Source organism: Dasypus novemcinctus, chromosome 5 (genome assembly GCF_030445035.2).
Source record: "Dasypus novemcinctus isolate mDasNov1 chromosome 5, mDasNov1.1.hap2, whole genome shotgun sequence".
NCBI lineage: Eukaryota > Metazoa > Chordata > Mammalia > Cingulata > Dasypodidae > Dasypus > Dasypus novemcinctus.
The window spans coordinates 100,814,654-100,840,983 of record NC_080677.1 but is presented as its reverse complement, the minus strand read 5'-3'; the positions used below and the strand labels follow the sequence as shown (position 1 = coordinate 100,840,983).

At 35.5% G+C, this 26,330-nt stretch overlaps 1 protein-coding gene and 1 non-coding gene across 5 annotated transcripts in view; both read left to right on the top strand.

The window, feature by feature from the left end:
• Positions 1-26,330, top strand: part of SLC13A1 (solute carrier family 13 member 1) — a 94,132-nt gene that overhangs the window by 42,739 nt on the left and 25,063 nt on the right. For 3 of the 4 annotated variants that reach the window (XM_058297301.1, XM_004455741.3, XM_012524172.2), the window contains exons 7-8: positions 15,170-15,321; positions 22,829-22,948. In XM_058297301.1, coding sequence (XP_058153284.1) covers positions 15,170-15,321; positions 22,829-22,948 — 272 coding nt within the window. The remainder of the gene's footprint in view (positions 1-15,169; positions 15,322-22,828; positions 22,949-26,330) is intronic. The other variant, XM_023588008.2, reaches the window with a different exon arrangement.
• On the top strand, positions 19,959-20,060 carry LOC111763508 (U6 spliceosomal RNA). Its single transcript, XR_002796369.1, has one exon. It is a non-coding gene; the product is annotated as a U6 spliceosomal RNA (small nuclear RNA).

Genomic DNA, 26,330 nt, shown 5'->3' with positions numbered 1-26,330 from the left:
AATGGCAGTTATAGCCTTATGAAATGCATTTCTTAAATAATAAGACTTAAAAGTAGAAATTACTCCTTGATTCATGTGCTGCAGAATGGATTTTGTGTTAGAAGGCATGAAAAAAAAAAAAACACATTAATCTTATACATCTCCATCAGAGCTCTTGGGTGCCCAGGTGCATTTTCAATGAGCAGTCATATTTTGAAAGGAATCATTTTTTTCTGAGGAGCAGGTCTCAACAGTGTGTTTAAAACATTCAGTAAACCATGTTTTAAATAGATGTGCTGTCATCTAGGCTTTGTCCTTCCATTCCTAGAGCACAGGCAGAATAGACGTAACATAATTCTTAAGGGCCCTAACATTTTTGGCATGGTGAATGAGCATTGTCTTCTACTTAAAGTCACCAGATGCATTATATCCTAATAAGACAGTCAGCCTGTCTTTTGAAAACTTAAAGGCTGGCATGGACTTCTCTTTAGCTGTGTAAGTTCTAGATGGCACTTTTTTCCAGTATAAGGCTCTTTTGTCTACATTGAAAAATTTATTGTTTAGTGTAGTTACCTTCATCAATGTCTTAGCCAGATCTTCTCCATCCGCTCTTGCTGCTTCACCTTGCACTTTTATCTTTGGAGATGGCCTCTTTCCTTATACCTCATGAACCAAACTCTGGTAGGTTCAAATTTTTCTTCTGTAGCTTCCTTACATCTTTCAAACTTCATAGAACTGAAGAGATTCAGGGCCTTGCACAGTTGGGCTTTGGCTTAATGGAATGTTATGGCTGGATCTTCTATCCAGACCACTAAAACTTTCTCCACATCACTAATAAGGGTGTTTCACTTCCTTATCATTTGTGTGTTCACTGCAGTAGCACTCTGTATTTTCTTTGAGAACTTTTCCTCTGCATTTACAACTTGGTTAACTTTTTAGTGCAAGAGGCCTAGCTTCTAGCTTATATTGGCTTTTGACTTGCTTTCCTCACTAAGTTTAATCATTTCTAGCTTTTGATTTAACGTGAGAGACATGTGATTCTTCCTTTCACTTGAAACTTAGAGGCTATGGTAGGGTTATGAATTGGCTTAATTTGAATATTGTTGTAGCTCAGAGATTAGGCCCAAGGAGAGGGAGAGAGATAGGGAACAGTCAGTCAGTGGAGAAGTCAGAACACACACAACATTAATTAAGTCTGCCATCTTATTTTTTTTTTTTTTAAGATTTATTTATTTATTTAAATCCCCCCCTCCGGTTGTCTGTTCTCTGTGTCTATTTGCTGCGTCTTCTTTCTTTGTCCGCTTCTGTTGTCGTCAGCGGCATGGGAAGTGTGTGTGGTGCCATTCCTGGGCAGGCTGCACCTTCCTTCATGCTGGGCGGCTCTCCCTACGGGGCGCACTCCTTGCGCGTGGGGCTCCCCTACACGGGGGACACCCCTGCGTGGCAGGGCACTCCTTGCGCACACCAGCACTGCGCATGGGCCAGCTCCCCACGGGTCAAGGAGGCCCGGGGTCTGAACCGCGGACCTCCCATGTGGTAGACGGACGCCCTAACCACTGGGCCAAAGTCCGTTTCCCAAGTCTGCCATCTTATTTGGATGCAGTTTGTGGTGCCCAAAAACAATTATTATAGTAACATCAAAGATAACAAATCACCATAACAGATATTAATAATAATGAAAAAGTCTGAAATATTGCAAGAATTACTAAAATGTGACTCAGAGACATGACGTGGGCACATGTTGTTGGAAAAATGGTGCGAATAGACTTGCTAATACAAATCTACCATTTGTAAAAAAAAAAGAAAAAGAAAAATGCAGAATCTGCATCGTACAATAAATCAATGCACAGTAGAATGAGATATGCCTATAAGTTCCAGTAATTGTGTAGTAAACCTCCTATACTACACAACTTATTTGAATACTGTATTTTATTTCTTAAAATCCTCGGCAGTGTTTTTCTATGCAACTTTCAAAAGTATTTCTTTTTCTGCTTTTTATTAGAGAAGTTCTGAGTTTATTAAAAAATCATGCAGAAAACAGACTTCTTGTATATCCCCCTCATATACAAATTTTCCCTATTATTAACATTTGATGTTAGAGTGATAACTTTCTTACAATTGATGAAACAGTATTAAATTTATAATACTACAGTATTATTAACTATATAAAAATATATATTAGCTATAATATTAACTATATTATTCCTTTGGATTGGCCAATGGTACATTATTTTCTCTTTCTTTGTGTCTTATAATCTTTTGCTGCACACTGTACATTTTAATATTTTCAAGGGTTAACTCTGGAATTTAGTTCTTGTGCTGACTGTTCCTTAAAGTTTGTATCCAGCTAGTGATGTGACAGAGATTTCCTTGAGTGCAAGGAGCTAATAGAAACAAACATACCAATGCAAAAAAAAATGCCCATCAGAGTCTTTGCAAATTTGCTCTGTATTGGCTAGTGATCTCCTCCAGTGTTTAGCCCTTCTATCAGGAAAGTCAGTCTAAGCCACTTCTGAGCATGTGTCTTGTCCTTGGATTTTGTTTGCTGGTGGCCTTAGGAATTTATCTTTTACAGGAATTCAAATGACACCTCTAATCCCTGTATAGTAGACTTTGTCCCTCTCTTGGGTACCTTATTGTGTAAATTAAAGCATGTTATTCTTTGCCCAGGCCACCTTGGCTTGTTTCTTACACTGCTTTAGCTGCTAGTGCCTGCAGGGCAAGTTCTGGGAAACTGAGCCAGAGAGGACTTTCTTGATTCAGCCTTTCAGGCTGCCACCCTACAGATTGGCACTGACATGTAAGTACCACAGTCTCCACATAGGGATTACTCTGCTACCTTAGGATCAGGGCCAGGGACCCACAGTGGGAGCAAAGGCTGGCTCCTTACCATACCAGGGACCAGCATGGCTGTCAAGAGCTTCTCCTATTCTTTAAAGCATCGTTTTCTTGATTCAGCACTTGGCCAGTTACTATAACCCTTTAACTGTTTTCCAGACTTTTAAAGAAGGTGGTTCTGCTAGTTTTTGCTAGTTATTCAAAGCTTCTGTGGGAGAATGGCATCCTGGAGTGTCTTACACTTCTATCTTGGTTAACAGGAAGATCAATAGTATTTCTTAATGAATATGTTTTTACTTACCCTAAATCATTTTTATATTTCTACTGTGAAAAATCGTATACATACTTGAGTTTAAAACTGTAACAAATTTTTTAATAATAAAATGAATGTAAGTCACATTTAGCTTAAGATACAGAACATTACCAGTTTCTTATAAGCACCATGAGCCCTTCCTTGATTTCATCTTCTTCCTCCCACAGTCATGCTCCAACTTGCTAAAATAACCAAGATTTAAAACTTTGTGTTAATCATTTCCTTGTTTTCTTTTTGGTTTTATCTCCTGTATTAGAGTGTGGGTTTGGCCACCATAAAAATGACTCAAAATTGCAATCATTTCAATAAGATAGTGTTGGAAGAATAAAATTAGAAACAAAATCTTATCCCAATCCAGCAAACCTCTCCACAAAGGTTGAAGAGTAAGAAAAACAACTTAGTTACTGAATAAACATTAAACCATAATGTGATGCATCACAGGCAGTCCAGTAAAGAGTTTGCAAAGGAGAAAAAAAATCCCACCCTTTTATATAGCCAAGCAGATATAACTCATTACATACATGTTCTCAAGATTAAAGAAAGCTAGTCCTCCAGGAAGAGGATTTTTTTTTTTATTTTTTATTTCTTTTTTTATTTTTTATTTTTGGAGAAGAAAATAATTTATTCTCAATTTTGCAAGAAGGGGTGCACAACCAGAAAACATGGCTGGTGTCCCAAACAAAGAAAAATGACACAATTTATACCCTTAAGCCTAGCATGCAAGCCCTTCCTCTGTTTCTCCATAGATTGGATACTTCAGAGGTTACAGCCTATCTGAGAAGATCTAACTTTCTTGCACAAAAGTTGGTGATTAACAGCTTCCCTCATCACATTCCAACCATTTTTGTTTTTACCTGTTCCCCTTTGCCAAATAAGGAATGGAATGTAGTGCTGAATTGGTATTGACTTAGCTCTTTCTTGGGCATCTTCTTTTTTTTTTTTTACTCCCTATAGGACTGGCTTAAGCTGGTTTCCTTTGTTGCTGTTTATAGAAAGAGGATTTGACAACATCATTTGTCACTCACAGATCCCCTTCGATTTACCTCGTTATTGGGGTAGTCTTTGTGTTTGCTAATTGCCTCTATCCAAAGAAAAAATATAACTTCTCAAGTCTCTGTGGTAGGTAGATAGCTACAACATGGACTCCCAGGAAAAAGGGGAGATAAGGTAAGGGTGCTAACTTCCTTGATGTTTAAATTCAGAGAGATGGCTTCTAGTTCTTAAGAAAGAAACCCCTGGGTTGTAAAGCTGGCAAAAGGCTTATTTAGCTTTCAAAAATGTTTGCATACATCTCAAAGGGGCAAGAAAACGATTTACAATTTCAAGTTTTCTAACAAATGCTCTAGGAAAAGAGAAGAGGGGGATTTCATCTCTTTTAGCACTGAGGAAAACAAATATATATGTATATTTTTTCCATTTTAATTTTTGGTTTGTGTAGCAGCTTGAAATTGTTATGAATTCCAAACATAGATATTGGATTATGCTTGTAATCTGATCTGTACCTGGGCATGATTAAGTTATGATTAGGGCATGACATGGCAAAGATCAGAGTTGGGGGTTTCTGATGTTGGAGTTTTGATGTTGGAGTTTGATGCTGAAGACTTAAGCTGGAGTCCCGGGAAGACAGTATGCAGAAGAAAGAGAAGCCAGCTCCAGGAAGGAAGGAACCTTGAACCCAGAGAAAAGCAAGCCCCAGGAACATAGGAACCCAGGAAGCCTGAACCCTTGCAGACGTCAGCAGCCATTTTGCTCCAAATAGACTTTGGTGAGGGAAGTAACTTATGCTTTATGGCCTGGTATTTGTAAGCTCCTACTCCAATAAATACCTTTTATAAAAACCAACCAATTTTTGGTATTTTGCATCAGCACCCCTTTGGCTGACTAATACAGTTTGTATTTACTCTTGCAATAGAAATGGGCTTGTATGTTGTATCCCTAATCATGATGACCTTTATTCTTTTTGTCTCTACTTCCCATCCTCAACATCTGACTTCTACCTTGTGGTTCAAAATGGCTTTGCTCCATATCCTTCCATCTATTCTGTACTACAGCTAACAAGAAAAGGGAAGGAGAAAATAGAGGTCATAAGCATTTGGTTTAAAAGTATGGCCTGGGTTACTCAACTCACTTCTGATTTAATATCATTGGTTAGGACTCTTATTTGCCTATACCTAGCTGTAATGGAGTCTGGTACTATAGAGAGGTATCCACCTAAAAATTGTATCATAGAAAAGAAAATGAAAATGGATATTGTGAGATGATTGTTTATGCCATGTGCCTATGTATATATTTCTAAGATGTATAAGATTATAGATGAAATTTTTTAAAAAGATTTATTTACTTCTCTTCCCCCGCCCCCCCCCCCCCACCCTGGTTGTCTGTTCTCTGTGTCTATTTGCTGCATCTTGTTTCTTTGTTTCTTTGTCTGCTTCTGTTGTTGTCAATGGCACGGGAATCTGTGTCTCTTTTTGTTGCATCATCTTGTTGTGTCAGCTCTCCATGTGTGGCACCATTCCTGGGCAGGCTGCACTTTCTTTCACGCTGGGCGCTCTCCTTACGGGGTGCACTCCTTGTGCATGGGGCTCTCCTATGCGGGGGACACCCCTGCGTGGCACAGCACTCCTTGCGTGCATCAGCACTGCACATGGGCCAGCTCCACATGGGTCAAGGAGGCCCAGGGTTTGAACTGCAGACCTCCCATGTGGTAGACGGACCCCCTAACCACTGGGCCAAGTTCATTTCCCTAGATGAATTTTTAAACTTTGGATAAATGGAAAAAAAAAAATGAATATAGTCTATAATTAGCTTCTTTTGCTTTTTAGGTTTTTGGGATTCATCATGTTGATGTAGATAGCCCTAGATCATTTACTTTCAATTGTGTATAATATTTGATTGTATAACCATGCCATAATGAGTTTATGTATACTCTTCTTAATGGAAATTTAAGGCTTTTTTCCAGCTTTTCCCCCAACATTGCAGACAAACAATGCTGCAATGAACATTCTTGAACATGTCTCCTGATGCACATGTACAAAAGTTTCTCTAGGTTATGTACTTAGAAATGGAATCAGTGGGTCACTGGGGTTGCTAATTTACTATGTGATACAAAATAGTTTTCTAAATCCAAAAGATTTGGATTATTGTCTTTTCTTATGGATCCATCTCCTCCCCAACATTGTTACTAATCACCTTAATTCTTGTCAATCTGGTCAGTATGCAATAACTCATTGTAGTTCTAATTTGCATAGGTTTACAAGCCATTTAATATCCATTTAATGTTTTAATGTTTTCTGTCCATTTTTCATTGAGTTGTTCACTGATTTGTAGTCATTCTTAAAATATTCTATATAAATTTTTCAATTTTTGTGTTGCAGATATATATTCCCTCTCTGGGGTTTCTTTTTACTCTCTTTATGAACAGATATTTTTAATTTTACTGAAGTCAAAGTTTTGATCTCTTGCTTTATGATTGGTACCTTTTTAAGTATTGTGTAAAACTTTCTTTCCTCTAAGTTCATGGGTATATTTTCCTACATCTGTCTTCTAAAAGTATTCTTGTTTTTTAGTTTCACATTAAGTTTCTAACATAGTTGGAATTACATTCTGAGTATGGTGTAATATGGAAATCCAATTCCATTTTTCCAATTGCTAACAAATAGCCCAGTACAGTTTGCTATAAGCCCATTTTTCTCCATTCTGTAATGGCTATTATGTCATTTATCAAATTTCCACAAATGCATTTGTTTCTTTCTAGTTTTTTTATAGTGTACCATTAGTCTATTGTCTAACCCTGTACCGATAGGCACACGGTGTTAAAGTAGTAACATTCTAATAAATCTTGCTATCTACAGGGAAATTTTAACCATATTGTTCTTTGGGAGTATTTTAGCTATTATTGTTCTCACATTCTCCATGCAGATTTTAGAATAAACTTATTAAGATCATGAAAAAGTACTGTTCAGATGTTGATTGGAATTGAATTAGATATATAGATCACTTGGGAGCAAGTTGATATCTTTACAATTTTGGTACTTGCTATTCAAGAATACAGTATCTCTTCATGTATGTTTCCCTTCCTTGTTATCTTTTAATTCAGTCTTATAATTATTCTCTGTAAAGTTTTGCCCAACTTTCAAAGGATTAATTTCTGAGTACTTCATATTTTTTTCTGTGAAACTAAGATTTTAAAATGTGTTTTAAATAGATTATTGCTAATGTATAAAATTTACCCAGAAAACTTACTAAACTCTCAATAATTCCAATAATTTATCTTTAGATTATTTGGAGTTTTATGTAAGAAGAAGCCAATTATCTATCAACAAAGATAAATTGGTTTCATACTTTGCAAAGTTCATACCTTTATGTTTAATTGTTTTACTAAAGCAGGTAATACTGCCATACAATGCTGATAGGAAGTTGTAATAGTGTACTCATTCTTGCTCTTAGAAGAAACGCTTTGGATATTTTACCACTACCTATTATGTTTGCTTTAGCTTTTTGTAAAAGCTCATTTAGGTTAAGGGGAATCCTTTTATTGCAAGTTAATAGTTTATTATTCCTTAATGATTATAAATAGATACTGAATATTATCTTACAAGCTTTCTACAACTTTAAAAAAAGTTTATTTCCATTAAATTATTAATATGACTAATTTAAGTGCCTTAAAATATTTAAGCAACACTGCATATATGGAATTAAGACAACATGGTGATGTTCTGTTACCTTCTATACTTGATTTGTTATGCTAACATTTTTTTTAGAAGATTTTGGACCTATGTATATGAATGAGATTGGCTTATAATTTTCCTTGTATATATTGTAACATACTGTTTAGAACATCCTTCAGTGAGTGCCTTAGTGGTAAACTCTCATTTTCTGTTTGATAGAAAATTCTTTTTAATTCTTTAAATATTCTTTTGTTGCTATAGAATTGCAGTACACTTCTACTGTCTTTTGGCTATCACTTTTGCTGTTGAGCAGTTATCTGTTGGTCAAAGTGCAATTTCTTTGTTGTTTTGTTGTTGTTGTTGTTATGGTTGTCTAATTTTGTTATGGAGGTTATACTAGCCACATGAAAGGTTGTATAGGATTGGAATTCTTTATTCCATGCCTGTTTGTCAGAAGTTAACCCTAAAACTCTCTGGCCCTCCTACTTTCTTTGTGGAGAGATTTTTTAATAAAAATTTATTCTATTACTGACCTGGGTTCAGGAGAATTCAGGTTTCTATTTCTCCTTGAGTAAATTTGATAAATCGTACTTTTATTTAAATTTATATATTCCATCTTAATAGTAACATTCTAAAAACAATATCCTCTTATCTATTTAATTTCTATAGTATTTGTAGTTATACTTTTGTAAAATTCCTAATATTTTTATTTGTACTTTTAAACTTTTCTTCTGAATAAACTTTCCAAAAATGTGTCAATTTTATTATCTTTTAAGTCTTCTCAAAGAACTCACTTTTGGTTCTTTGGTGCTCTCTATTTTATGTGTATTCTAATTTTATTGATTTTTCTCTTTACTACTTCCTTTGTCTACCTTAATTTTTCTGCATTTATATCTGTTCTATTTGGCTAAATTTGTAAATTACATTCTTACATTATTAATTTTGTGCACTTTGTCTTTTCCAAAGTAAGGATGTGAATTTTCTTCTACCATTTGGCTATATCACACATTGTTTGGCTATGTGTTCTGATTTCCATTATGCTATAGTCTTTGATCCATGAATTGCTTAGAAGTATGTTTTTAAATCAAATGGATGAGGCTTTTCTATTTATTTTATTGTTTTGGTTTTTTATTTTGATTTTTAACTTAAATTTACCATGGTCAGAAACTGTCCATTTGATATTAATTCTTTAAAACTTGTTGAGGCAGCTTTATGGTGTAGCACAAGATCAATAATTATAAATAATTATAAATATTGGTTTTTTATTTTGATTTTTAACTTAAATTTACCATGGTCAGAAACTGTCCATTTGATATTAATTCTTTAAAACTTGTTGAGGCAGCTTTATGGTGTAGCACAAGATCAATAATTATAAATATTGTGTTTGAAAGCATTATATATCTCAACTTATTGGGTACAGTGTTTTCCATAAGTCAGTTAAATAAAGTTTGCTGCTTGAGCTTTTCTAATCTCCTGTGACCTGGCTGATGTTTTTCTGCTTAATCCAGCAATTGCTAAGACTGTTTTGTTAAAATTTCACACTATGATGTAGAATATGTCTACTATTCCTAGCAATTCTGCCAATTTTGATTTCTATATACTTTTAGATTATCTTATTATGTACCTACCAGTTTACAATATTTATATATTCCTTGTTAATTAGCCACATACTATTTTGCAGTGAACTTTTTCAACTACAGTAAAATTTTTGTTTATTTTTTTAAGTTTATTTTGTCTTACTATAATGCAGCAATCCAGCCTTCTTGACACCAGTATTTACCTGGCATTTCTCCTTCACTCTAAAAATTTTTGAGTCTCTATATTTAATATGTATCTCCTATAAAGAGCATATTGCTGCTGGCTTTTGCATTTTTATCCAGGTTGACAAATTTTGCCTTTACCTGACAAGTTTTGTCCATTTGAACTTTTTGGGATTCTCTACATATTTTTAATAATTTCTACCATTTAATTATGTGTTTTCTGTTTTTCCAGATATTTTTTTCATCTCACCTTCTTGCATTCTTTTGCATTTTATTTTCTTTATTATTTCATCTCATACTGCACACTTGTGTCTAGTATATTCTGTGTCTGTTATTATAGCTGTCCCAATCATTTTTACCATGTATACTTAATTTATAAATGTCTAAAAATAATTTCTTTGCTTCCTCCTGACAGTACAAGGAACTTGAGTCACTTTAACTCACCATCGTTCCCTTTTTACATGCTACTTTTAACAAGTTTTAGTTCTAGTCATTCTCCTATAAATTAGATAATTCTGTATGTTTTTTTAAACAACTAAATGATTATATGTAGGATTATGTACATATTTAATATTATCTTTGTTCACCATTACTTCTTGCTTCTCACACTTTATAAGTGGGTCATGTTCCTTCTGCCTGAAATATATTTTTCATAATGGCCTGCACTGAATACCTTTGGAAGTAAACTCTCAGTTTTTGTTTAATAGAAAGGTTTTAATAATTCTTGAAATATATTTCTGTAGTTAAAGAATTATAAATTACCATTATTTTTTGTTATCACTTTCAGATATATTTCTACTATGTTTTGGCTTGCATTTTTGCTTTAATGATTTTCATGTGTGCATGTGTGTGTGCATTCTAGAGTTTCACTTTGATATGCCTAAGTATATTTCTCTTGAATCTGTGTATTGTCTTTTCCAGCAGTTTTGAGAATTTTCAGACATTATTTCTCAATATTCAATTTCTTCTTCCTAGTTTTCTTAATTCTTCAGTTTCTAATTAAACACAAGTTAAGTTTTCTCACTCTATCTGCTAAGCTTCTTAATATTGCTTTTATTTCTCTGAATGTGTCCTGCATTATAAATAATTTATTCAGATCTGTCTTCTAATTCATCAATTCTCCCTTCAGCTATATCTATTTGGTAGTTTAACCCATCCACTGAGATTTTTTTAAATGTCAATTATTTAAATTTTAATTTCTAGAAATTATATTTGTCTTTTTTTTTTTAACATTTTTCTGGTCATTTTTATAGTCTCTGCTCCTTACTCATACTTTTTTATCATGCCTCTAATTTTGTTATTCATAGATATATTTGTTTATTTATATTCTGTTTAATAATCCTAATCTCTGAAGTCATAGAAGTCTGCTGAGATCCCCACTATATTTTTAGAGTCTTTGTAAAAATAGTTGGCTCAATTGGTGGCTCATCCCAGGCTTTCTAAAGAGCACTATTTTTCTGCTGGTGACCTCCACTACTGTCTCTCTGATCCTCAATCTTTGTCCTTCACTTCAGCATCATCTTTTCAACAATTCCAGCCCAGCATTCATGTGCCCTCAGCAAAAATAATTACATAGTTGATTACATGGACCTCATGTTCACTAGCTAAACAGACAAATAGCACATCCCTATCCCACCCCCAAAACACTTCCACTCAACCTTTAATTTGTATCATCAAGATATATAAGTGTTACCATTTACTGCAGAATTTGAATTTATTTTAGATTTTATTGCCTTTATAAATCATCTGTGATATTTGCAAAAACATCATCTTAATGCAGTAGTTATTAATTTCTATTTTAAAGATTTTTATATGGTTAAAAAAGTATGTGATAGCCATAAAGGATTAAATCATGATAAACATATTAATAAGGCTTATGTTTTTATATTTTCCAGTGCATTTCAACATTTTATATATATGCACATATTTTCAGTTAAGGTTTTTTATGGGATCCACTATTCCTTTGTTTTTGAAAGTTTTCATGTGACAATGAGAACTTTTATACACATTGTATTTTTAAGTTTCCATTCTGAATATCAATATAATAATATCCAAATTCTAAACCACTTTCTGGCTTATGTTTGAAAAGTCTTTCCTGTAATAAAATATTTAACATTTAAAAATTTCTGAAGCCCTGAATTTCAGTTGAGACTTTCTATAACTCACAAGAATTTTTAAACTGATTTTTGCCATTTGTTCTTATGTATTTATTTATTCATTCATTTCATGTTCTCAATGGAAATATATCAAATATGGAAAGTACAAATCATTTCCATGTAGAAAACAAGGCAAATGGAGAGTTTTGTAGTTTTTTTTTCTAGGTAAAGAGTGGCTACCTCTTGGGGCTGACCTTTAAATTAATTAGAATGTAAAAGGTCAATTACAGCACAATACATCTGACCCCTGCTTTGCTAAATACCATTCCCAAATCTATGATGACTTTTAGTGAGTAGTAATTTTTTCCTTTTCATGAATTCTCAAAAATATCTTTCAGTACCAATGTCACAGACTGCATGCTTACCTGTATAGAAGAGAGCAGTTATTCTGTTGGTATATTTCTTAAATACATCTGGTAGTTTTTTCCCTAAAAGGTTGCAGTTTGTTGGACAGGTCTGAAAGAGACAGTAATTGTCACAAGCAGACCCATGGGATGTATTACAGTAACCCAGCCTAGAGATGATTGGTGATTTAGATCCAGGTGCTGGCAGTGGAAATGGAGACAATTTAGCAGATAAAGTACATAAAATTGACAGAATTGGGTGTTTTCAATAGGATAAATAATATAGAAGAGTGACTAAGAGTGTGAGCTCTAAATCCAAATATGCCATTTATAGGATCTGTAATATTGAGCAATTCCCTTAAATCTCTCTCTATATCATGTCTTCATTATAAATGAATAATAATAATAATATCAACTGCACAGAGTAGTGAGAAATAAAGTTAAAATATTTACATTATTTTAACTTAGAATAACACTTCTTAAATACTAAGCACTCTTTAAGTGTTTGTCAATATAGTGATGGTGATGCTATTGACTATATATTGGTAATACTAAAGCAACCCTTAATTTGAGAAAGGAAATAGTAAGCTTGGTTTTGAACATTTTGAATAGAAGTTTTATGTAATATATTTAATTACTGACAAAGAGGCAATTGGATTTATGGAGTCTGGAAGGAGAAGTAGGGACTGAAGATTGAAGTTTGATGATCTAGTTTTTCAATATTAATCAAGTCAAGGAAAATTTATAATTTCCTAAAGAGAAATATTAATGTGAGAGAAGACTGCGGCCTAGAACAGAGTTTCAGGAAATTCCAGTTTTAAGGCTAATTTTGAGTGGTAATGATTTAGCAAGAGAAAGGAAATGAATTGGCAAGGACAGTCAGAAATGTGGACTCAAAAACAGAAGAGTGAGATATATAGAAATGAAGAGTTTTTTTGAATAAGAAGGAGTGATCAAATTTTAGGTGCTGCTGAGACAATAAACAGAGTTCAAAGTAAGAAGTACTTATTATTCTTAGTAATACGGAGGTTATTGAAAATCTTAGCAAGAACACGTTGGACAAATTGAAGATACAGAATCTAGACTGGAATGGTTAAGGAAAATTATTAAGTATAAACAACTTTCTTGAGAAGACTGTGAAAATGTAGGTGAGTTAAGACTATAACAGAATTTGTTATAAAGATGACTTGACAATGATTAAATAATCATGATAAAATCAATTAAGAAACAGCAAGCAGACAGTGAACAAAACTAATGAGTAGACAACAAGCAAAAACAAATGAGGAAGAAATGGATGTGTCTCAAGCAGTTGAGGGCCTGCCTACCATGTGAGAGGTCCGGGTTTGGTTCCCAGCGCCTCCTATAGGAAAAAAACAAAAACTAAAACTAAAAGACAGCTAACAGACAATGAACAAAAAACAACAAGCAGACAGTGAGCACAAACAAAGAGCAAAAGCAATGAGCAAACAGATGAGGGAGCCATCCCAGGGGTGGGAAAATCCAATTAAATCTATTATAGAAGGTTTCTACAATAGAGGATATGAGAGGGGTTTGGGTTCAGAAACAAGAAGCTTCTGGGTTTATATAACAGACTCTTTTTCTGTTACATCAGTAGGGAAAGAGGGTAAGGTAGAGCAGATACAAGTAGGATTCTATGTTTGATAGACCTGTGTCTGCTGGTTCTAATTTTTCTGTGTAGTAGGAGGCAACGCTACCTGAAAAGAGTTACAGGGAGCATTGAGAGTAAGAGTTATAAAAAGAATAGAGGATTTTAAAAGTCCTGTGGGAAAGGGTAGAGTAATTTGATCACAGAAACATAGTAGGATAGAAGGGCAGAATAATACAGAAGTTGAACTTTGTGATAATGAAAGTAGGAAAATCAATCTACTCTACTGTGCATGAAATTTCACCAGTAATGCTTGGCTGCTAAGGGGCAGACGTGACACAGAAAGAATCAATGGTTGGGTTCATCCAGAGTTAGAATTTTGCTAAATCATTACTACTCAAAAAAATACATCCCACAAGCCTCTTCTGCAACAAACCTCCTCCATCTGTGGGTTTTCAAGCATACATGAAGAGAAAGTTTAAGTTTAAATAATGTTGGGTCTTTTGTTATTACATGCAGGGATTGTTTGTTTTAACTACTAAAATGAGGCTGCTTTTGTGACTAAATATGATGAAAAGACTACTTATTAAATGAAGTGACTGGAAAAGTTATAGAATCTCCTAGATTTCACCTCAGGATAACCAGAACCAGACCAACAGAATCAGTTTATATAGGTCATGGGTTGGAGAAAAAATGAAACTGCTTTTGGTTTGTACCCTATGAAGTCCTACTCATTAAACAAAACATTTACTTTTGGATTAGTGACTTTTCAGGTGGAGCCATCAGAGGAAGGGCTGCTTTCCAAGGAGTGACTATAGGAGCAACCAAAGGGAGAGCAGAGTTGAATGTCTCTGGAAATGAGGCCAAAGATCTATGAGGGCCAGTGTATTTGATGAGTTGTCATTAAACATGCTATAGTCATCCAAATGGTGGTACAATTTAGAGTATGGAGGATGATTGTGAGCCAGGTGCCACTGTCATCTAAAGTGAGAGGAGATCAGAATATCACGGCCAAAAGAATGTGAGAGATACCCAAATCACATGAGTCTTAAAGGAAAATGGATTTTTTTAAAAAAATGAAAATAGAGTATCAACATTCTGAAAGTGGTGTTCAGGGCAAGAAAGACATCGATCCCATCTCTCAATGCTGAGATATATGGGTTGAAATCAATCATTTTTCAATGGAAACGGAATCTTCAAGGGACCATTCCAGTTAGGCACAAAGGTGGGGCAAACACTCTTCAAAGAGGGTGAGGAACTTAGGATGTATCAGTTTCAGTGGCAAAACGAGGACTTGGGAGTAGTGGTGAGAAATAGGGAGGGATGAGGGAAAAGTTGATTCAGGATCAAGAAATAAGGAAAAGCATATTAATGAAATTGTATGTTTATAAAAGATATTGGTGGTTTCAAGTAAAAGATCATCTATTGATGGAAAAATAAATGCTTTTACTGTTTGTCATGATCACAAATAGAGCTATTCTCATAGCACATTTTCTTGTTGAACAGAACTCAGTTACAGGAACCAAATATCGAACAAAGAAGGACCACATGATATGTAAACTTATGTGCCTGTGCATTGCTTACTCTTCCACTATTGGTGGACTGACCACAATCACTGGCACCTCCACCAACTTGATCTTTGCTGAGCATTTCAATATGTAAGTAAAATCATTGTATTGTTAATTGAACAAATGGGCAGCACACAACTTATAACAATCTTACCTGATTCATAGAACCCAAGGACAGAGATGATATGTTGAACTAACTTTCCTTTCTTCCAATCAAGACTTCTATAAGTCTAGGGACCTTCTACTGTACCTCTCAGCTTCCCCAGGTCAATGTAGAGGAAATAACTTCTGGCTGACCACTCTAAAGAAACAAGGAGGGCATTTTTCATTACAAATGATGTAGCAAATGGTAGTTAGCTAAAATGAAAAGGGATCATTTGCATGGGACAATTTGTGTAGGGTTTTGGAACTGGCCTTTGAACTTAAATGAGTGGTGAGTAGACATGCAAATTATGGAGGGCTTGGATTTGGAATTAAACAGATTTGAAATATTGGGTTGCCATGTAATCATAAACTCATCCTTGGTTTTTGTTTTCCTGTACAATGTATCAATCAAATTTTCTTTCTTTTATTTAATTTAATTCTTATTTATTTAAGGTATAGAAGCTTAAAACTGCAAAAAAAAAAAAAAAAAGATTAGTGTTCTTTTTCCAAATGATAGGTACTGGAGAGCTATTGCCCTGTATTTCCAAATCCACTACAGTAATACCACCCTATCCTCAACAATGCTTGCCATCTTTTTGAGCATTACCAAAGATGATTTTATACTCTCTCATTCTGGGTGTCTCCCAGATTCAAAGGATGCATGAAAGCTGAGAGATGATGTCTTCATACCATTCACATTTAGTGAAAGGGGGCCATCTTACAAATAAACTATGGAAGGAATAGATTGAATAATGCATTCTCAAAACCTAATGGCTATACATATATATACATATATATATATATATTTGAAAAGATATTTAAAATTTTAAAAATATAATAACATTTTTTCCTGAAATATAGGGGTAAAGATAAAGTGCAAATATTGAGCCCTTCCCAGATAATTTACATAATTATATGGTATACATATCCTATATGTCCTTGCTGTGGAAGTGGTATATATTGATCATTAAAACATAGATTTTATGGTTTAATGTCTATATTCAAATCCCAGCTTTTACATTTACAAAATAGGTGACGTTAGATAAACTGTTTATCTTTTTAGGCCTGTTACACAGAAAAATAAGGATACTGATAAGATCTGTCCTTAGAGAGAGTGATTTTGAGTTTTAAATGAAGTAAATACTCTTAAAGTACTTAGAACAGTGCCTAACACAGAGCATGATGTTTATTATTATTTTTAGAGGTGAGAAGTTGAGATTAAGCTGAACAGCTTGAGGACAAAACCGAGCTCAGTCAGAACCCGAGGAGCTCTACTAAAAGGTTACTTTCCTGGAACTGTAACTGACAATGTATATTAAAAGAGGGACTATAGCTATATGCTATACCCCTTATCACAAGAGAAAACTTGTCCATACAACATTGTCCAATCTTAAAACAAGTATGTGTTAGGGTTCTCCAGAGAAACAGAAATGACAGAATCTACATCTACATCCCCTCATTCTCGAGGACAATCTCCTTTGTTGATTGTAAATGTAATCAGCTGTAGATGCAATCAACTTACTATAGATGTAAATCCGTTTATAAAATATTCTCACAGTAACAATCAGACCAGTGCTTGCTTGACCAAATGACTGGACACCATAACCTAACTAACTTGACAAGTGAAATTAACTATCACCAGGTAAATACCATTTTATGGCAAAAATACATGCAAATAATTCATAAAATCAAAGAACCAAAGTCTGTAGCACATTTTTGAGAGAGGGAATGGACTAATTTGTGCGTGTTTTTGAACACTTAGAATAGCAACTTGCAGATTAATTGGCGTTCTTAGAGTCTGTAGACAAGGAGCCGAATTAGGAATCTATTACCAGACTGACAAATAAGACAGGGCAGAACAAGGCTAGTTGTGAACTAACAGGAGAATTAAACTGAAGTGACTGCACAGTCAGAGGTGGTGAGTAATTACGGGAAGTAGAAGTTAGGGCAACCCTGGGAATGTTTGCCCATGTGCCCATGTGGCTAGATAGACAGTGATTCCATGAAATTCTAAATAAGAATGGAAAGGTTCACTGAAGAAAATAATAAATTTGATTTTGGACATATCAAAATGGCCTGATAATAGCCTAACCATAAGGAGAATTTAAGCAGGCATTTGCAAATATGTTTTTCAACTTAGAGTTATAAATTCAGAGGTTATCTATGTAGAAGCAAGGGTAAAATTCTTCAGCATGGAGATAATCACATGGAAAGAAAAAAGTGAAAAGAATCAAAATAATGGATAGACTCTTAGGAAATACTGATAGGATAGAAGATGAAAAAAGTTGATCAAGGTAGGAGGAGAACCAGGAGAATGTGGTGTTTTGAAAACCAAAGAAGACCATTTTTCACAAAGCAGGATGAGGCAGGAGTTTGTAATGTGGTAAAGAGGTAAAGGAGGATGATGGCTGAGAAAAGGCCATTGGTTCTCATCAGCATCCTCCAGATGGACAGTTTCAGGAATAGTGGGGGCTGAACAGAATTCAGACTGAAGAGGGGTAAGGATTGATTATGTAGTAGAGAGAGGTGGGCAGCAAGTTTAAATAATTCCTTCAAGTTTGACAATAAAAGAAGAAAAGAACAAGCATGGTATGATGAGAAGCAAGATCTTTTTTAGAACCAGGGAAATGTCAGTATGGTTTTAGACTCAGGGGAAAGAAAGTAGAAAAAAGGAAGCATGAAGCTTTGAAAAAAAGAGAGTTGATGAACTAAGAGTTTTATGGAAATGGAATGGAATTGGAATGAAGGGTGGAGAATGTTAGTCTTGGAAAAGAAAAAAAAGCCCTGCTTAGTAATAACAGAAAGGAAGAAGAAAACAAGGGAAGACAAAAATTTCAAATCATGTATGCAATACCCTTGCTTAACAGATAAGGAAACTGAGACTCAGAGAGTTCAAGTAATGAATATTAATCAGCCAAAGTGCTGGGAGGTGAAGGCAGATCAACTGAGTCCCAGGGCCCTTTCCACTCTGCCCCTCACCCTTCACCAGTTGCAAAGTTGGGTATGTGGCTAGTTAGAGCAAACCATTCCCTGGCTGTCAGCCTCATAAGCTGTGTATCACTTGGAAGGTTATATTTTAAACTAATAATAACTGAGCTAATTATCTAACTTAATTATAAAGCCTGAAATATTTCTTGCATTCTTAATCTTAGAATCCAGTACCTGTGGCACTTAAATTCTGAATGTTCCCCTACCCTCCTCTGTGATTAATTCACCATTATCTTTGACCAGTCTTTGGAACAGGACATTCCAGAAAAACACTTTTTTCTACCACATCCTACTGTAATCTTAGACTTGTTAAGTATTTTTGGCTTCTCCATTTGGTAAATCCTGCTTGTTCAGTGCTCTCTATCTGGTCCACTAATACGCTCCTCCAGTCACCACCCAATCTCCTGCACTAATGTTATTGTTAATAAAAGCTACTCCATAATTAAGCCATTTCTTCTTTCTCTGATTCTTAAAAGGCTAGTCAACCTGTCAACCTCTTTCTCTACTTGTGTAGATGTTCTTCCATTGGAAACTCTGTTCATTCATTCCTTAACTAGCCTTCCCATGTCCTCTTACAATAACCTATATTCGCATTTCTATAAACTTGTCATGTCCACACACATACAAAACCACCACCCTTGACAATTACAAGCTTGAAAAAGCTGAATCATTATCTTATTCTGTTTTAGTCCACAAGGGGCAGAGGTAGGTGATCAAAAAACATGGTTAAATTGAAATGTATCGAGCCATAGATTAAGTCCTGATTGCTCCTTGGAAATCATATAAATGCTTAAATGGTCTTTGCTATCAAAAGAAAGTTATTAAGGGAAATATGGTTAGGGGCAATTACTGTTTTCATAATAGATGCATCAATATCACCTAACATACAAACAGCTATTAGTTAAAAAAATAAAATAAAGCACATCACTGGATTAAGAGTAGAAAATAATCACAAGTAAAATTTAATAGCTTGCTGATTATTGATGTGTATTATTCAGCTTGTGCTTGTGAACTGTGAAATACATGGGTGTGCTAAGTAGTTTGGAAGGAAATTGTATTATCAGGAACTAGCACAGCCGCTGTTACTAATTATGTGTTAAATAATAATTACTATAGTTTCACAAACCAAAGGATGGTTAACAAAATATGTTTCTTGGTGCCCTACAAAGTCTACCTTCTGAGCCTCTCTTCTTGGATAGTAGAGGGAAAATGTAAACTAGTTACCTAACAGTAATCCCTATTATGGGTTACCAGGCTTTTTTTCTTGCAGAAATGGGCATTATATATTTTTCAGAAGTAATTTTAGGCAAATATTTTAGTAGAAAAAAGGACATGGCAGATTTTGGACTCAGACTTTCCTTCAGATTTCAACCCTGTCATATACTAGCATAACTTCTGTGAACATCAGTTGCCTTATCTGTAAAATATTAGAAATGCTAGCATTATTGTGATTATTCAATGGCATAATGCACATGTGGCTCTAGCCATTTTAACTTTTCAAAAATGCTAGCCATTGTTGTTGCCATTGCTGGGTCATGAATAACAACTGGTTAACATCTTAAAAAAAAACACAGAACACCTGTGGAATGACGCAAATGCAAAGCTGAAAAGCGACTAAAATTGGAACGATACAGAGAAGATTAGCATGGTCCCTGCGCAAGGATGACACACAAATTCGTGAAGCGTTCCATAGTTTTTGGCCCAGTGGTTAGGGCATCCGACTACCACATGGGAGGTCAGCGTTTCAAACCCCGGGCCTCCTTGACCCATGTGGAGCTGGCCCATGTGCAGTGCTGATGCGCGCAAAGAGTACCGTGCCACGCAGGGGTGTCCCCCACATAGGGGAGCCCCACGAGCAAGGAGTGCACCCCATAAGGAGAGTTGCCCAGTGCGAAAGAAAGTTCAGCCTGCCCAAGAATGGCGCCGCACACAGGGAGAGCTGACACAACAAGATGATGCAACAAAAAGAAAGACAGATTCCCATGCCGCTGACAACATAAGCGGACAAAGAAGAACACACAGCAAATGGACACAGAGAACAGACAACTGGGGAGGGGGAAAGGAAGAGAAATAAATAAATAAATTTTTATTAAAAAAAAGAAAGAATCAAAGCAATCATTAATCAGAAGGTCAACAATCAGTGTGAACCTTAGCTTATAGTGACAACTAATGGCCAAAATTTGTTACAAGGCTAAAAATTCCCACAAATACAACTATTCTTTTCAGGCCATTTGTGTGTACTTTCTTGATATTAAAGTTATTTGTCATTTTTAAATTGGGCATAAGACTGTGACAATAAATTGTATTCTTTACTTTCAACAGTGAAGCCCATATGCTTTAGGTCAAATCATGTCTCTGTTTTAAGGTGCAATAATTTCTATATTGTGCTAAACTGTCCTTAATCCAATGTTTGTATACTAGTTCTGGATATTTTGCAACCTATATGGATTTTTCTATTTTCACCTGGGAGCTGTAGTTGAGGACACAATGGTTTAATGAAAAGAGTTTGTATTTTAGAGTTAAACTCTCCTTCTGGGTTCAAAATCCAGCCTTATGGCACAGTGTGGCCTGGGCAGTTGACTTAACCTCCTGAGACACTTTCTTCCTGTGTAAAAATGGAAGTAAAATGCCTTCCTCATAGGAATTTTGTTACAATTAAGTATGCTTAATTCCTCTGCTCATTCCTACACTTTTTCCTGACCTCTAAAACTGACTATCCCAGAAGCATTCCTAGTTTCTCTTCACCTGTAAATCTTCATTTATTCCGTAAACTCTCACACTTCCATAGTGTTAATACCACATATATACTGTTAACTACCATTTTGCATCTCTAGCCCTTCCCTTTCGTCGTCTGAATTCCAGACCCATTTATCTACTTGTCTATCTAACATCATTGCTCAGAAACCTAAAGGACATCTCAAATTAATGTGCCCACAACAGCAGTCTAGATCCACAACCCCCTGCCAACCTGTTTTTCCCTCAGACGCCACTATTTCAATAGAGTCCCGTTTCCTCATATCCTATATTTAATCTCAAATATACCTAATATCCATTGTCTTCTCTTCATCTACCCTACTGCCAACCCAATTTAAGCTAAAATCATATCCCTGCTCCCCTTCCCACCAAATTGCCTTTTTCTTCTAGAAGATTTCCCTGTGTTTTAGTCTTCTATTGCTCTATGCAAATTGCCATCAACTTAGAAGTTTAACAACACCATTTTATCATCACTTAGGTTCTGTGGTCAGGAGTCTAGGCATTGGTTAGCCGAATCCTTTGCTTAGAGTCTCCCCAGACTGAAATCAAGGTGTCAGCCAGATCGGGCATCTCAAAAGAGGCTCAGGATCTTTTTCTAAGCAAGCTCATTCAGATTGAAGTCAGAATTTGTATCCTTGCCGTTTTATGACTGAAGTGCCCATTTTCATACTAGTTATAGACAGGGGGTCACACTCAGCTCCTATGGGTTACTTTCAGGTCTTTGTCACATGGCATTTTCCTCTGACAGCATGGTAGCTTACTTCTTTAAGGCCACCAGGAGAGGCTTGCTTTCAAGGTTTCACCTGATTAGGCCAGGCCCACCTAGAATCATGTTTCTTGACTAACTCATAGTCAAGTAATAGAGTAATTTTCCATAGCTATAAAATGAATAACCCTGTGAGAATTCATTTGGTATTTAGACTACCTTTTGAAACAATGAATGTGAGGTTAACAAATGAAATTGGACATGAATCTCACCTTTATGCTATTGCTGTTGTTTGAGTTGAAAAACCTGAAAATAGCTAGGAGAAAGCTAGGAAACATTGATGTTTTACACAGGGCTTTATTTTATCTGGTCCAGATTGATTCCAGGGACTGAGCCACAAACTCACGTCTAATTTATGAATGAAAGGTCTAGCATATGGCTAAGATGGTGAGATGGTTTCAGTTCCATGGGGGCAGAAGAAACAGAGGGGAAACAGCTATGAGAAACAAGAAGGAACTAGATGAAAGTCCTTCATTGGTGCCTATGATGCCAGCTCCAGGGCATGGAATTGTAACCAACATTCAGTTCAGTTAATTTTCACCTGTTCCCAAGCCTGCTTATTTGTTTTTCTTACTAATGTACTAATGATTGAGTAGTAACAAAAATCACATGTATGCACACCCATTTCTTATACATTTAATGAGTATTAGGTACTGTGATAGGTTCTTTCACAAACATTTCCTTATAGAATGAATAACAGGAACAAAAATCAGTACATTCCCACTCTAGCTTTTGCTTGGATGAAGCAGTAATATGCAGTTACAGAGTCAAGGCAAGAAACAAAATTTACAATGAATTACCATGATTAATGGTGAATATGACCCACGAATTCTTTCTTGGTTGGCAGCACAGGAAAGATATGGACCTGCTGCTGCTCAATGACTATCGGAAAAGGATTCCAGTTGCCCATTTCTCCTGTGAACACTTTTCTATATTTTCTTCCAGGCGCTATCCTGATTGTCGCTGCATCAACTTTGGCTCATGGTTTCTGTTTTCCTTCCCTGCTGCTCTTATCATTCTACTCTTGTCCTGGATTTGGCTTCATTGGCTTTTCCTGGGATTCAAGTAAGCAAATATCCCATACTAATCAGATAAATAAATATGTCTGGGTTCCAAGCTCTCAACTCCTTCCCAGTGCTCTCTGACCTATGCCACACATGCTGCATTTCTTTTACCTATAAAACTGACATGCATGAAGACATATTATAAGGATAAGCTATTTTCTTATTTAAGTAGCATTGGTTATAGAAGAAAATTTGTAGAAAGTAAATCCATCTTGGTCTCCTTTGCAACTTAGCCAAGGAAGACATTAAGGATCAGTGAGGACACCTGGAACTCATTATCATGAGGATCCAATCCAACTTGTTAAAATGGCATTTTGAAACATTTTACCCCTCCACTTGTTTTAATGTAAGGGTTTTCATGTGGGGAATGACTTTGAAGTGTAACATACAGGACTTCCTACTTCATGCTAGTACCACAATTAATATCTCACTTGAAAAATAATATAAAGAAAGATCTAACTGTGTGCTCTGTGGTTAGGGTTAGGAAACCAGGGGTAAAGCCATGGTTACTCAAGGCCATATGGGTGATCTGGTGCAAATTCTGGCATGGTCTTAGTCTCAGTGTCTTCATCTGTAAAATGACAGAATTCAGCTACAGGATCAGTAAGATGATTTCCAACACCGTATTTCTAAAATGTGTGGACCCAATTTGAATACACAGAAGTCAGGGTAAGAAATTCTAATCAATAAAGGACTAATGATGCCACTAAAATATCAAGTATATGTGATTCAAGGACAATTTCAAAATAGTACCTTGTCTGGGGTTAGAACTGGTGGTTCATAAGTACCAATAAGCTATTAATACATGACTTAAATGACAAACAGCATATAAAAAATTATGATGGACTCCTCAGCAAAATCTAAAATGCAGTATAATATTTTTTATTTACAGTCATACCCCAGAAAGAAAGGAGAAAAGGCTGTCTATCAAACCTTGGGGATTTTTTCCCCTGAAAATAAAACAAAGTTGGCAATTCAGATTCATTTTTGCAAGATGTTATTTAAATAGTTTTAAGGGCCTTTGAATTAAATAGCAAGTTATCTACCAAGTCAGTAAGTATGAAGTCAGCTATTTATACTTACTTTGAAAAGCAAAACCTTCTGAAATCAGGCTTGATTCTATGCTCTGTACCCAAATTTTTCAAACCTGAACTTATAAGAGCTGACATTCTTTCCTTTCAATTCCCCTCCTTGGTTTTCTTCAGAACTGCCATAATTTTGTTAGTAATGGGAGGAAGATGCTGATGCTTTTTAAAAAAAATAAAATCTGTTTGTCCAGATTGTGGGAGCAGCATGTGGCAGTCCTCCTGCTGAAGCAAATGTGTGGGATGTCACTGACTTCGGCAGGTGGGCACCAATAGGAAGAGGCCAGTTGCATAGTAAATGTCTCTCTCTGGAAATCTAAGCCTTTGGGGGCCTACTCAATTGAACAAGTAGCAATACAGGATGCAAAGGCACTGGAATCCCAAGTCAGCGGGGAAAAGCCTCTGGTCTCACATCCACGGCTCTTTCATTTTTTGTTGTTACACATGAGGCATAAACTATGTATGAAACCATTGTCATTATTTAAAATGGCCCACCCCTTATAAAGGAGAAATTAAGATAAAGGGCATGTATTGCAATGTTTTCTCTATGAGGAAAAAAATCCCATGATATGCATTGTTGGGCAAAGTCCATAAATCATGATCAGTGGCATGTGCCAACAGTCCCCTTGATGTCCACTATTGGTTAGACACTCTACAGCCTCATGCTTCAGCTAATTTTTCAGTGTGCTTTTCAGTCTGCCGCAGTATTCTCCTCCAGAGGTTTTAGACTGACAAACAAAAATAACCAGCCACTTCCCTGGCAGGCTACCATACATTCTGATTAGTGTGTTTGCTGTTAACATAGTTAACTCACCTGTTATAAATGATCTCAACATACTCGGGAAGAGAAGCTCATCTATCAGTGCCACTGAACTTATTTATATGGAGAGGTTGGAGAGGTTGATGTAGTGTCATATGCTTCATCATTTCCTTCGTGAAGGCATTAACCTTCATTTGTAGCAAAGCCAATTTGGCTTTTTACTTAACAATTTATTGTCCCCAACCAAAAGTGGCCAGGTACATTTGTACCTTGCTGTCTACTGGGAGGAAAATAGTTTCTAAAGAGAGTCTTATTTATTTCTTTAACTATATTTTTCTGTTCTATGGATTGTTCTTTCAGGCCGTCCATATTGTATTTATATTGTGTAGTATTTATATTGTCACGATGGGTAAACTTCCAGGATTGGCATTAGTTAGAAATTTAAATGAGATTATAAAAATTAAATTTTACCTCATTGGTCTTAAATGCAACAACCTCCAGCTAATTACAGTCAGTGAATGACATGTGGATGTGAAGGTTATGATAAATGTATAGAAAGAGTCAAGGAGACACTGCTCCTTCAAAGGGAACCACAACAGTGCAAACAAGTTGAAGTAGCAGTGTTATGGGAAAAAAATAGTGTATAACCTGTCTTTTTGTGTTAGCCGCTCTCAGAACACCCCAGTACTCCATGCAATCCATTATGGACATCCATGTTTATACTCCCAGTTTTACAGAAGAATGCCTCTGTTTTCTATACCTGCATGGAATGCAAACTGTAACTGAGCTACCCATACATGTCCCAAGAGTTAATCCAGGCAATTCTACCCATTTTTCTATAAATTTCTTCCCCTCAAGGAATTTATTTTTAATCTAGGTTACTAATTCACAGAAACTGTTCAAGGTTCTGAAGACCATGTATTCAAGACAGAAAAATTAGTCACAGGGCTAAGGTGTAATTAAAATAATCAGCTAACAGCAATAGAGACCAGAAGTTACTATTGGAAATACTTTGGAAAATTAGCTAGTGGATGCTGTTAGGACATAAAGCATGGAGAAACTCAAAGAAAAAAGTGTAATAGAGTTGGTTTGCTTTGAGAATAGATCTCGTTTAGATCAATGAATGTGACTTCCCAACCGTAGTGCATAACTCAAGTGTAGCATATGTTGTGACAAGTGGTAGATCTGCTAACCAACTTATCAGAAACTTGCCAAAGGTATTATAGAGAAGTCAACAAGTATTACTGGTACTTGTAATACCAGTATTACAAGTAATACTGGTAATATCCCACTATTCTAGGGATAGGAAGCCAAAGAAAACATCTATGACACTGTCCCTTCCCTTAAATAATTTACTGTTTAATTAGTGGGACAAAACTTCAACACATGCAGCAATTAATAGACAAGATGGTATATAATAAAGCATCGAAGTAGAGCTGGATGGTACATGATAAAATTCCAGTTGTGCAAAAGGACTTGGAAAAGGAATGGGTCATTGGAAGATGTTATGGAAAACATGCAACAAAAATTAAGTACTA